The sequence below is a fragment of the Lolium rigidum genome, chromosome 3 (assembly GCF_022539505.1).
Source record: "Lolium rigidum isolate FL_2022 chromosome 3, APGP_CSIRO_Lrig_0.1, whole genome shotgun sequence".
NCBI classification, from domain to species: Eukaryota; Viridiplantae; Streptophyta; class Magnoliopsida; order Poales; family Poaceae; genus Lolium; species Lolium rigidum.
The window spans coordinates 99003564-99016362 of NC_061510.1; the positions used below are offsets into that span (position 1 = coordinate 99003564).

General features: G+C 46.7%; 2 protein-coding genes across 2 annotated transcripts; both read left to right on the plus strand.

Annotated features, from left to right (window-relative positions):
* The first annotated feature begins 2106 nt into the window (after positions 1–2106).
* Positions 2107–5880, plus strand: LOC124695245 (peroxisomal nicotinamide adenine dinucleotide carrier-like). Its single transcript, XM_047228115.1, has 10 exons — positions 2107–2361; positions 2468–2542; positions 2630–2760; positions 2895–2949; positions 3053–3163; positions 4302–4370; positions 4456–4563; positions 5021–5089; positions 5174–5228; positions 5386–5880. The coding sequence occupies exons 1-10, from the start codon at positions 2107–2109 to the stop codon at positions 5580–5582; spliced, it is 1125 nt and encodes a 374-aa protein (XP_047084071.1). The 3' UTR covers positions 5583–5880.
* A 1969-nt stretch (positions 5881–7849) lies between these two features.
* On the plus strand, positions 7850–10113 carry LOC124702004 (50S ribosomal protein L4, chloroplastic-like). Its single transcript, XM_047234101.1, has 2 exons — positions 7850–8811; positions 9864–10113. Exons 1-2 carry the CDS (start codon positions 7893–7895, stop codon positions 9881–9883), a joined length of 939 nt encoding a protein of 312 aa, XP_047090057.1. The 5' UTR covers positions 7850–7892; the 3' UTR covers positions 9884–10113.
* The last annotated feature ends 2686 nt before the right edge of the window (positions 10114–12799 follow it).

Genomic DNA, 12799 nt, shown 5'->3' on the forward strand with positions numbered 1-12799 from the left:
CCAGAATCCTCCATGATTGTTTCTAGGTTCCTCTCCGCCGCGCGATGTTGAGCCTTTTCCAGCGTCGGAATGTTCGCCGCCAACCCCTTGTGCCTCGAGCTCTTGCGCACCACGGATGGCGCAGTCTTGCCCTTTCCTACATCCACATCCACCGTCTTCGTGCGCTTGTCACGTGCCGACACTAGCACCTCTGGCACCTCCCGCTGCAGCAGGTCTAGTGAGGGTGTTGCACCCGTGATCGTCGCGACGCCCCGGGCCTTGACCACCGTCGCCTCGGGCTCCACCACCATGTCCTCCACCGGTGATGGCATGTCCCATGGACTGCAACATCAGGAGCCGACCTCTCGTCGGGCAATTGGTCGAACGCGGCCCAATCATGGCGGCGCATTCTTTGCATATACTAGGTCTCAGTTTCGACATGTAGGATTACATATTTTAGAATGTACTCTACTAGTAATATTTTTTGGAATACTGCGTTGAAAGTCCACCCACCAAAGAAGAAGAGACGAAGGACGGAACTACCGATGGATCCAGGGCGACCGGAAGAACTCAACGGCATATTCCGGTCTTCACGAGTAACACAGATGAAACATCTTTGAGCCGTCGGCGTGGTAAACTAAACACCAGTACGTCGAAAACGAATCGGACAAGCACGAACCGTTTTTCCTCTCCGCTCGTGAGAGGCGGCGGCGGAGGGCGATCCAATCTTCCCAATCTCCGGCCAGGGCGCTGGGCCTGGTTTCCTCTCCCTCCGCTTGCCGCTTTGGCGGCGGCATGAGGGAGGGGAACCTCGTTCCTCCGTTCTGGCCTAGTAGTTAGGGTTGGTTTTTGTCTCCTATGGTGCGTCGTTGGGGTGGTGGGAGCGGCGTCCGGGCAAATAAATCTGCCACAACTCCATTCCCACACCGGCGGCGACCTTCACGGCGGCGTCTCGGAGTTGTTGGCAACGTGTGCTTGTCGATCTTTCAGGTCGGCGGCTTGGTCTTCTCGCCGTTCTTCGGATCCGGCGAGATCCGTTTCTCGACGTGTCACTGGCGTTTGTCGTTGTCCACGACGGCGCTGGGGGCCGGGGCGAGGTGGTTCTTCTGGAGCGAAGATGATGGTCCGGAGGTGGTGGTTATGTCGTTCTTCTCCGACTTCGTCGATGGGAGGCGGCGTACCTTGGTCCAAGACAAGCACGGGGACGTCCCCGGTCGACGTGCCACGGCGACATGTGCCTCGCTGCTTGCAGCAGGCCTGTTCATCGACTCACAAAGCCTCGTTAGCGATGGTGCTTTTTTGGATCTTGCAATGGTGGAGGTTCGGCGTCTCTTCTTGCGTTCGTCTTGGCGGCGTTGGAATTGGACGGTGGCCGCTGGCAACGGTGGTTGCAGGAAATCCTAGAGATCGTTTTGTATTTCTCGATCTTTTAGGTTTTTATCTGCAAATTCAGGATAATCATTTTATTCCGGTTTGTCTTTTAGTTTCCACATGTGTTGCTTCATGTAATTTGGTGTTCGATTAATGAAATATATGTGGTTGCTCTCAAAAAAAAAAAACACCAGTACGTCCCTGTCCAGTCTTCTCCTACGAAATGTACCGACTGCGCTTTCCTCGCAACACGCCAAGGTGTGAGATATCCTGCAAAGCTGCACGTCACTCTCGATCAACTCAAACGGATCTAATTTGAAAACCAAAACCCAAAACTGAAACCTGAATAACCAAACCTTGCTGAAGGAGGGGTGGTTGACCTGATATGGTATTGGTTGGAGAATTCGCGAGTAATTTATTCGAGTATGCATTTTTCCAATTAAAAAACGTGTATTTTTTAGAGGATATTTTTAAAAACGTGTACTGAATAATATTCTAACTAACAAACTGTCTTTAAAAATGGTGGTTGGAGGACACGAGCAGTACAGTAAGCAGTAGTCTGAACTTGAAGGAAGGGGAAGCAGGGCCAGCACGGGACCGAAGGAGACCACGCCTCCGTCTCCCCCACGGCAACCAACCCGAGGAGGCCGGCCAAGCAACAGCGGCTGCCGTAAGTTTTCCGGCAGCCTACGACGCCGCGGCGGCGATCCCGAGGTGGCGAGGCGGCCCGGAGGGAGGTAAGCAGGCGCCGCGGAGATGTCGGACGCGCTGATCAACGGCCTCGCCGGCGCCGGCGGCGGGATCGTCGCCCAGCTCCTCACCTACCCCCTGCAGACCGTACGTCTCGCCTCCTCTCTCCCCGTGCTCGTGGATTGCTCGCGTGCTTGCCTCCTGTTGTTGCTGCTTCCGCGTGCTGAACGGGGAGGGTTTCAGGTGAACGCGCGGCAGCAGACGGAGCGCGACCCCTCCAAGCCGGCGTTCAAGGACGGCGCCGTCCGCCAGATGTGCCTGGTCCTCCTCCTCCCCCTAACCCCCTTCTCCTATTCACCCCAACTGACGAGTAATTTAGCCTGATCCGAGTCTAACGCTGCCGTGATCCCCGATTCTGCTCTAGCAGGTGGTGAAGAACGAGGGGTGGGAGCGCCTGTACGGCGGCCTGGCGCCCTCCCTCGTCGGCACCGCCGCCTCCCAGGTCGGTCGATCCGCCAACCTCCCGCCCGCCCGCCTTGGTTTTGACATGATTTACACGCTACTGAGATTGAAACTGCCGTGCTATCAGGGTGTCTACTACTACTTCTACCAAATATTCCGGAGCAGGGCGGAGGCGGCATCCCTCCAGCGGTCCATCAGAGGAATTGGCGATGGATCCGTCGGGATGCTTCAGTCTCTCACTGTCGCTGCACTTTCTGGGTAACAGTTCTACTTTCATGTGTGCATTTGTCGTTGACTTCTTCTAATTGCATTGCTTTTCCTGTGCATAATTTGTTGTAAGCTGCAAAAGGTTACGGCTTATGTTGACGATGCTGTTGATTCTCAATTTGCAGATGCGTCAATGTACTTCTCACAAACCCAATCTGGGTTATTGTTACGCGGATGCAAGTAAGCAAATGCAACTTTCTGGGAACGGTGTCTCCCAGTCAACAGCTTTTAGTGGAAATCATTTGCTAACGCATCCTGGAGTATAATTTATTATTTCCTGCAGACTCACAGAAAGGCAAACAAACAGCAAAGCCCCGAGGGTTTGACTTCTGCTCTTGACAAGGCTCTACAAAGTGCCCCAGTGGAAAACATCCCTCATAAAACTATCAACGTTGTATGTATCTCCGATCATTTTCCCTGTAGAATAAGATAATCTATCCGTGCAATTACATTTCGTTGATTACCACATGCCAGATTAACATCCTTTCTTACCTGTGTGGGAAAAAGTTGCTGTACTTCACTTTTAAGCTTGCTATTATCATTTTGCATCTTGAATATATCTGTTTGCAGTTTTATGTGTATATGAATGTTTATCTTGTTACCAATAGTTCATATACAGCCAAGTTTCTTTTGTTCTAACTCAGCAGTGTGCCATTTTATTTAGCTATTTCACAACTTCTGACATCAGCCCAAAACCGTATAACGTTGTTTAGGAATGGAACACATGTATCCTCATAATCACTAAGATCTGAAACTAATAAATTCCCCCCTTGTTTGCCCAGCTGTTTTGAATTGGTAATGCTGTAAATTTAGTTAAGTCTAGGGTTCTTAGATCCAAAGGGTGTCATGATTCACTGGCTAAACAAATGATACATCCAAATTTAGACAAATCTAAGACATCCTTTTATGGATAGAGGCTTACATGATATATTCTTCACATCATTACTGTGTTGCTGCAAGTATCATACAACAAAAATATATATGGTTTGTGCTTTTCAATAAAAACCACTTGGCTTGAGCTGACTCTTTGAATCTTATTAATTCCGAAACATGATTGACATATAAGGAATGTAATTTCTCTGAGCTAAAATATTGGTACATTTTACTTTTGCCTCTTTATCAAGCTAGTGAAATGCAAACCTCGCTGGCCTTGGGTGTATATATGTTTCACCTTTTTTCATTTAAAAACCTTTACCGCAGCTACAGAATAGACTACTATCATACAGTAAATATGAGAAACAATTGAATTGTAAACAAGGTCTAAGTTCGCATAGGCCCATGATGGAAGGACCTGGGAATCATCTTGTGGTCTACAATCCCCATTAGAGACCAAGAAATAGTGTACTATAAGAACGGGGCGAGCAGTATTAACTTTATGAGGGAAAATAACAAATTTGTGCTTTTTTGCTGTAGTTATTTTCTGTATTTATCTAAGGCTGCTATTTCATACTCGATCTTAATATAAAGCCGTTTGAACTGCTACAATTCTGCTTTAGTTTGGAGTATGGTTGATTTACTTGGTCTGGCTACAGATTCAGGATCTTTACAAGGAAGCTGGAGTGTTGGGCTTCTGGAAAGGGGTTATTCCTGCTCTTATTATGGTAAGTCGTTTTTTCCAAATCTTCTATTTTGCTCAATGATTTTACGAGGGTTGTTCACGATGTTTCACCTGTTACTACTTACTAGGTCAGCAACCCCGCAATCCAGTTCATGTTGTACGAGGCTCTTCTGAAGAAGCTGAAGAATAAACGGGCCACTAATTTGAAGGGGGCTCAGGGACTAACTGCTCTTGAAGTAAGCTTTAGCTTTTCTGGTGAATAGTACATATTATTAGTGTGTGCACTGCATCACATCAACTTTCTTATGCTGGGGCCTGAAGGCCCTGAACCTATACTTATGAATACTAAAACGTTGACCAACGGGGGAAGGATCTCCCTTGGCTATACGTTTTTAGTTAAATGAAACCTCTCCAATGATTTTTCACGTTAATAACGCATCAGCCCTAGTCCGTAGGCTTCACATGCGATTCAAAACGGGTGGAGCCACCAAGCCAGCGCTTGGTTCTTATACTTACGAATACTCGAAAGCTTGTTTATGTATGACGTATATTCAGTCTGGAAAATTAGGACATGATTCACTGAAAGCACTTTGGAATTTTGATGTGGTTCCCAAACACTAGTATCTCTTTGTTAGTTAGCAATGTTATGGGAATTCCCAACAGCTAACCTCCTTTGTAAAAACACATGTTCAGATTTTTCTTCTTGGAGCTGTTGCAAAACTGGGCGCAACTCTTGTTACATATCCACTTCTAGTTGTGAAGGTAATTATTTGGTGCACCCAATATAACTGCAGCTAATCCGCTGAATATTTGTGCACATAAAACTGAACCGTGTTTATGCTGCAGGCAAGACTTCAAGCAAAGCATATGATCGACGATGACAAGAAGCATCGCTACAAAGGTACATGACCAGCCATCATTCCTTTTTAAAATGTTGAGTCAGTACAATTGCTTCAGATCCTCCTGCTATCAAGTCTTTACTTCTCTTTCAGTTACTATTTCATGCTTTTACTGGCTTTCCTATCAAATGTTGATTGCACCGTGTCTTCGCTTTTCAGGCACATTTGACGCAATCACAAAAATGATGCATTATGAAGGCCTTTCTGGGATGTACAAAGGAATGGGCACAAAAATTGTTCAAAGTGTTTTTGCTTCCGCTCTCCTTTTCATGATCAAGGAGGAGCTGGTGAAGGGTGCTCGATTATTGGTCACAGGTGACACTAGTCTGGTTAAGAAGTTGCCGTCAAAGCCGTGAAGGTGATCTAGGTCTTTGCAGATGTATTAGTTGCTGGTTATATATCATAAACAAACGGTGAACGGGGTCAGCAAAAAGAGCTCACCTCTGTTAGGAGCTATCAAGTTACAAACTGTAGGATCTAGTGAATTATGGGGAGGTATGAACTCGACATTATACAGTGAAAACTATGATTCTTGTAGGGACCGGAAACTGTATACAGTATTGGATAGGGTATTAAGTTATTAATGTAAAATGTATTTAGGAATGTTGAACATTCAAAATAAGATGGTAATATGAAGTGCTAGTATCTACTGTACTCAGATTTCTTGGGCTGTTTTAGCTTGTACTATGTTTTGTGAACGGATGGCTTGTTTGTCTGAAAATCGGCAGTTGCTTCAACTTATCCAACCATACGGCGAACTATGCAAAAATACCCATCGACATTTGAAACTATATACTTGCTGTGATGCTGGTATTTTAGGGACGGTAGCTGGAAACTAGCAACCTGTTAAAATTACAAATGGGATTTGATTGGATCTTTTTGGGGTGTTCATCTTTACCTTGACCTGGGAGCTGAAACTTATCAAAACCCTGTATATAAACAATGGAAGCTACGACTTTAGCTCCAAAATAATACTCCTATGTTCCAGTTATTTTTATTAAACATTATTTATTTAAAACATTAATCCTAAATGTGACCGAGGACTGGTGAGTAAGCATCGAGTATTGACTAGTGTACTGACTTGGCGCGGCCAAGTAGACCGAGGCAGTGCGCGACGGACCTAGACAGTTTTAGGGTCTGTTTGTTTGGGCTGCAGCTTTGGAAAAGCAGCTGTAGCTGGTGGGCTGTGGAAAAGCAGCTGTAGAAAGCAGCTGTTGGAAGCAGAGATTTGATGTTTGGCAGGAGTGCTTTTTACGTCTGCTGCTGTTAGTTTTAGGAGTGAAATGTCTAGAATGCCCATAAGTGCTTAAGATGTTGTATAAATGTTGTTTTGTCTGTTTCATTACATGATTATCATGCCTAATAACTAACTTACCCCAATTTATCCCCTTTTTTACGCATACAAAATAACATAGTAGTATCACGGCTGTCCATGTTCATCAACTCACATCACTTAAATAAGTTTATTACTCCGTAACATTTGGAAGTCCATGTTTATCTTGGCTTTTCAATTTTGAATTTTGCCTTCTATTGCGCAAATCACATGACCATGTGTGCAAAATGTTTGGAATTAATGCAAATAGCAAGCAAATATAAAAGCTGTTTGGAATCTATAGATACAGATCTTGGAGCCTTTGCAAATAGCAATCTCACACATCCACGATATTTCACGGAATCACACAGGTCTAGCCGCCCAGATATCTCACGGAATGAACCGATGAAAGAATACACATACAGATCTTGCTGTCTTTGCAGATTCAGGATAGCAAAAGGGCGCCCGAACATAACCGATGCCGCTGGATGGTAGGACGACTGGGACGAGCTTGTGAACAGCGGTGAGGACGAGGACGAGGTCCTCCTGCCGGAGATGGGCTCGATCCAGCGGGCAGCCGACGGCGACCAGACCGGGAGGACGGGAATGGAGAGGAGGAGTGCTGGGACGGTGGCGGTTGCTGGCGGCCATGTAGGCCGTGAACAGCGACGGCGGCGAGCTGCAGGAGGACGGGAATGGAGAGGGGGAGGAGTGCTGGGACGGTGGCGGCTGTTGTTGGCGACGACGACGGTCGGGGACGGCGGCGAGCTTCAGAAGGACGAGAATGGAGAGGAGGACGAGTGCTGGGACGGCGGCGGCGGTTGCTGGTGGCCATGAACGGCGGCGGCGGCCGAGAAGGGGAAACCTAACCCTAGCTGCCATGGAAACGGGACGGGAGGAGGGGGGAAATGAGCACGGGGTGTCGGGCCGGGTTGGCTTTGCGAGGGCAGGCCGCACTTATATGGGATGGCAGTTCTTGCATAAATATTTTGAAGTGTTGGGGACAATCGGGTCATTTACCATTCGGGAAGCGGAGAAAGCTCGGGAAGCAGGTCCTGACCAGCTTCGGCGTTCGTAGTGTATTTCGTCGCCGCGCTTCGGAGAAGTGCTTTTGTAATTCTTGCTGTTTGTTTGACCTGTCCGCTTTTGCATCCCAAAAGCTTCAAAAGCAGAAGTAGAAGCTTAAACAAACAGGGCCTTATGCACTCGTGCCGTCGTGCGTGTGGCCAAACGGGTGTGGATAAAGGGATAGAAGCGGCAGCTGCAGCGGGCAGAGCCATCTCCCCCTTCTCCGTCCGCCCCCCAGCGCAGCGCAGCGCAGCTCACCGAGCGCACTAGAGCCGCCGCCGCCGCAATGCCGGTCTCCTCCATGGCCTCGTCGCTCCTCCTCTCGCTCTCCGCCTCTTCCTCCTCCTTCCTCGCCTCCTCCTCGCTCTCCTTCCTCCCCGCCTCCTCCTCCCCGCACGCCTCCGCCGCCGCCGGCAGGGGCAGGCCGTCCGCCTCCATCCTCCGCGCGCTGCGCGCCGAGGCCACCACCCTCCCAGTGATCTCCTTCACCGGCGAGAAGGTCGGCGAGGTCTCGCTCGACATCAAGTCGGCGTCGCCCGCCACCGCGCGCGCCGTCGTGCACCGCGGCCTCATCACCGACCGCCAGAACGCGCGCCGGGGCACGGCCTCCACGCTCACCCGCGGGGAGGTCAGGGGCGGCGGGCGGAAGCCGTACGGCCAGAAGAAGACCGGGAAGGCGCGGCGCGGGTCCACGCGCACCCCGCTCCGCCCCGGCGGCGGCGTCATCTTCGGGCCCAAGCCCCGGGACTGGTCCATCAAGATCAACCGCAAGGAGAAGCGCCTCGCCATCTCCACCGCGCTCGCCAGCGCCGCCGTCGCCAACGACTCCTTCGTCGTGCAGGAGTTCGACGACGAGTTCGCCACGGGCCCGCGGACCAGGGACTTCGTGGCCGCGCTGCAGCGCTGGGGGCTCGACCCCAAGGAGAAGGCCATGTTCCTCTCCACGGAGCTTGATAACAATGTGCGCCTTAGCGGCAGGAACATCGGCACCCTCAAGATGCTCACCCCCAGGACGCTCAACCTTTACGACATCCTCGACGCCCGCAAGCACTTCTTCACCCCCTCCGCCATTGACTACCTCAACTCCAGGTACGGTACCACGGTGTTTGATGAATATGAGGGCGATACCGATGGCGAGGATGACGGTGAAGAGGAAGCGGTCGAGGAGCAAGAGGGAGAAGGAATCACAGAGGAGGTTGCCCAAGGTACATATAGCTAGCTATGCATCAACATTTTGCACTACGGATTGGAGTGTGCTGCTTGATTTTTTTTTGTGCTAGCATGCGTGAAAATGAGCTAGTAATTCAAAGCCAAAATCCGTTAGGTGTACATTAGTCAGGAATGAATAGCTGCTTTTTAGTGACTAATAAACTCTCAAGAATACCACAATTGGGGCTTTCAAATTATCTAATGATGTGAATTGAATTGCCTGCTCTTGCTTCAGATAGCCTGTGCGGTGTATTGCGTTTGCACTAAATTGTTATTTGTGGCGTAAAAGGTGAATGAAATCCGAAAGCTTATACTATAATGTGTTCACTGAAATGCCAGCATTACAATGTTATCAGTTGTCCGCTGCCCCCTCCAGTTAGGCTTGCAATGAGACTGCAAAACTTAATGAAGCAGCTGAACAATTTACAACTGAGGATGACCTCGCATAGCAAATTTAATCTTTTACGCCAAAGATGGATTTAAAGTTCAAGCATTGAACTGACAAACAGTAAAAAAGGGGATGAAACTGTGCTATCGATGAATTACATGGAAGTATAATTCCAGGAATCCTGATGCATTTGTTGTAGCGGCACATTCTCCTGAATACATGTTCAGTTGTACTTTAGTGTTAGAATTTGGTGAATTATCTAGCTTTCCAATGGAGGATGTCTAGCTTGAGCAGATAAGAGTAGCCAGCAGGCGGCGACGAATGAAGTTTTGGTCTTCTAACATAACAAACTTTTAAAAATGCAATTCCTTCTAAACAAAAAGGTAGGCAGGGCTCCTGCCATAGTACCTCAAAAGAAAATAAAAACAATTTGGAATTAATTTAACGAAGCAGCTAGTATTAAATATGCTGGATGCAGTAAAATAAGAGCTAAATCTGGTTATGACAAATATTTTCTCAAGAGCAGGGGTTACAGTAGATAAGTAATTCGGTGTTATTTCGTACACCGTTTTGATATTATTTTAATTGCGTCTGGCTGGCTCTACTAGTACTTCTATTAATTTTTAGTTTCTTAAGAAGTTTGTGTTATATCATTTTCAGATCAGACTGAAGAGGCCTAGGCAGACAGCAATTCCTAGGTAATTGTTATGGCGGTCCTTGTTTGTTGGTTTGGGAGTCGGCTCTCCAATGAAGAAGCCTTTTTGGTTTGCCATTGTTGTAAGTTCACTACGCATGTTTCTCACTGATGCAGTAAATTAGATTTTCAAACTTCACGTATATTTTCAGATTCACTGTCGAGTTTCAGTGACCACATATATTATTTGCAATTCTATAGAGTTTCACGTCCAAATTTCAGTAGCCGGTGTTAATCAGCTGGTTAGTACTACTTATCAACATCCTCGGGATTGATGGGATTCAAATATCTGATTCTTGAATTTGTCACAATACGTTATGTTGACCAAATTTTAGTTGGGGTTGCATGGGCCCTGTTCTTCAAACCTTAGGCTGACTCACTGCACACTGTGAGCGTGATGGGATGGGCCTAGCTCAACATGGAATTCCCTAGGAAACTCAAATGCTGAGTTAGCAGCTGCTGTTGAAACTGTAGTACCAGACCAATCATAAACAACTGATCGTTATGCTCAGATATACATGTAGATCCACATAAGCATCATATTAACCGCAGTCAGACTAAGGACGTGCTTTGTAAGAAATAATATACACAGTTGTGCCTCACCAAAATGACGCCAAGTTTTCTCATTCATGCTTGGGCTGTGGGCTGTGGGCTGGGCCGAGCAAGAAGAAAATTGCTAAGCTATCCCTCCTTAAAGCTCACATGAGCACTTTTCCTTTTCGTCCATAATATATTCTCCCAATTATCTTGACACTGCACTGCAGTGGGTCATAGCCAAAGCTGGAATTTCCCTTTCAAAAAGGGTCCAAATTCGGTCTTCTGTTAAATTTCCCCTTTTACCCTGCATTTTGGTGGACCTTACATATAGGTCGCTCTTTTACTCTGCTTTTGACACTACTAACAGATTATCTGTAAGATTATGACTGACACAATAATCCACTATGGTCATTGGGCGAAAAGAGAAGAATCTTATTTAGGTTGAGCCAACATCCTTTGCATCGTTTTTAAAGTTTTGCTGGATATAAAGCATCCTTATTACATTAGTGCACTAAGGATGAAAAGCATGCAATTATGGGAGTATGGACCTGAGCACGGCATTTCATTTATTTTTTGCTGCAGACTGTTCAAGCATAAAGTTCGTGCAATTGATTGGCTCCAATTTGGATCTGCTAGCTTTCTTATCTTCCTACTTTTGTGCTCCCTCTTGAAACCCATTCTTTCCCCAATTGAATAGTTAACTGCTAGTCTACAACTGAAAAGAGCTCATGAGTTACGACCGTCCAAAATGATGTTAAGGAATTTGAGATGGCAATACATATGTACCTCAGATATAACACCTGTAGATCCTCTCACGGACTGCTAATGTACTACTGAATTTACTGTGTCTTGGAGGAAACATTTCCCAGGCCATCTCAAATTCCTTAACAGTTCATGGAAAATACATACATGTTGTTATGTTTGACATTCCAGTCATTCTACGCAAACAAAATGTTTGGGGGTGTTTATAACAAGAGTAAGGTTCCCAAAAACGTTTTGCAACCTTCTAATATCATGTAGAGTACACCTAATCCATTTAGTAATAAAACAATCATCATTACACGGTACCGAGGTTGATTACATAGCTTCGCTTCTACGTATGGTTGTACTCTTTGTGAAGAGTTAGTTTTATTACTATCTTTCCTCCATGCTGACAATAATCGTTCCTGAGGTAGTCAGTTGCGAATCTAGACGAAGAAACCAGCTTCATCTATTATGTGTAATCTTTCACTAAATTAACAAATACAAAGACTAGATTAGTGAAGATCTTGGCATTTCCATTGGGTTCACCTGACCCAGTGGTTGTACACCAGCTCCGCCCCACCTTTGTACAATCCTTAGAGCCTGAAATTTTGTAAATTGGTCATCCTTGTTGAGTCCTTCCGGCAAGTTGATTTTATTTTATTCTGGACCTGGCGGCTTGCTAATATGTTTTCTTCTTGTACTGTAAAGTTTGTACGTACTTCTACATGTACTTTTATTCCCATTTTTTTGGCTAAAAACTATGCTACGGACAGTTGTTTGGCCAAACCTTCACCTGAAGCTTAGGTGTTTCTGGAGTTAAGCGACGCCAATAAGTGGGAGCTTACAGATTGCAATTTTTAATTTTAAACTACGCCCTTTACAGCCTCAGATCTAGCGTTGGTTTCGTTAACTATGTTCGTTCATCCGCACTAGATTATTTTAGCTGACTGCTAAAGCTAGCTCCATCATCATGATCCTGCACACCCACACCAGCATATGATTCTCGTACTCACTTTTGTTTTGGAAAATCCAGTAGCATATATCACCTAGTATTAAAAATAAATGCTCTTTCTAAACATATTCGCATAATTACCATTTAGAACATCCAGTCACGGCTCCAATAGCCCTCTCAAGATGGCTATTTTTTTCGAAATAGGGGAAATATCACCCCAGGGGCTTTTTTTTATTAGATTATTCACAACAACTTACAAGAGCAATACAAAAGATCAAACTCGAAATCACCTCGCTAAACCTACAGATGGATGAAGGGGGTGACAATTCACCAACTCACATCAACCAAAAACCAAATGCCTTCCCAGGCCACTCAATAGCAGATGAGAAGCACATCCTGTCAAGCAGACTCTCTCAGCATACGCCAACGCACACGCCATAGAAGTTGCTACCGCCGTCTTCCTCGACTCCATCTTCAAGAGAGATTATCACATTGACCATGCCAGGCCTGCCATCGATGCCGCCACGGCGCCAAACGATTCCACCATCCTGCGCGAGTCCATCACACTGCATCTGTCCCGAGACACCACTGCACCATGTCGCGGCGAGTCGACGACGCCGTCACAGCAAAAGCACACCGCTCCACCTCGGCACCACCTGAAAGTGCATG

Bases quoted from the DNA above. Each gene is read 5' to 3' on its own strand.
- LOC124702004 (XM_047234101.1), top strand. From the start codon at position 7,893: ATGCCGGTCTCCTCCATGGCCTCGTCGCTCCTCCTCTCGCTCTCCGCC. The intron at 8,812-9,863 runs GTACATATAGCT...TATCATTTTCAG, and splicing joins CACAGAGGAGGTTGCCCAAG to ATCAGACTGAAGAGGCCTAG.
- LOC124695245 (XM_047228115.1), top strand. From the start codon at position 2,107: ATGTCGGACGCGCTGATCAACGGCCTCGCCGGCGCCGGCGGCGGGATC. The intron at 4,564-5,020 runs GTAAGCTTTAGC...ACACATGTTCAG, and splicing joins AGGGACTAACTGCTCTTGAA to ATTTTTCTTCTTGGAGCTGT. The intron at 5,090-5,173 runs GTAATTATTTGG...TTTATGCTGCAG, and splicing joins ATCCACTTCTAGTTGTGAAG to GCAAGACTTCAAGCAAAGCA.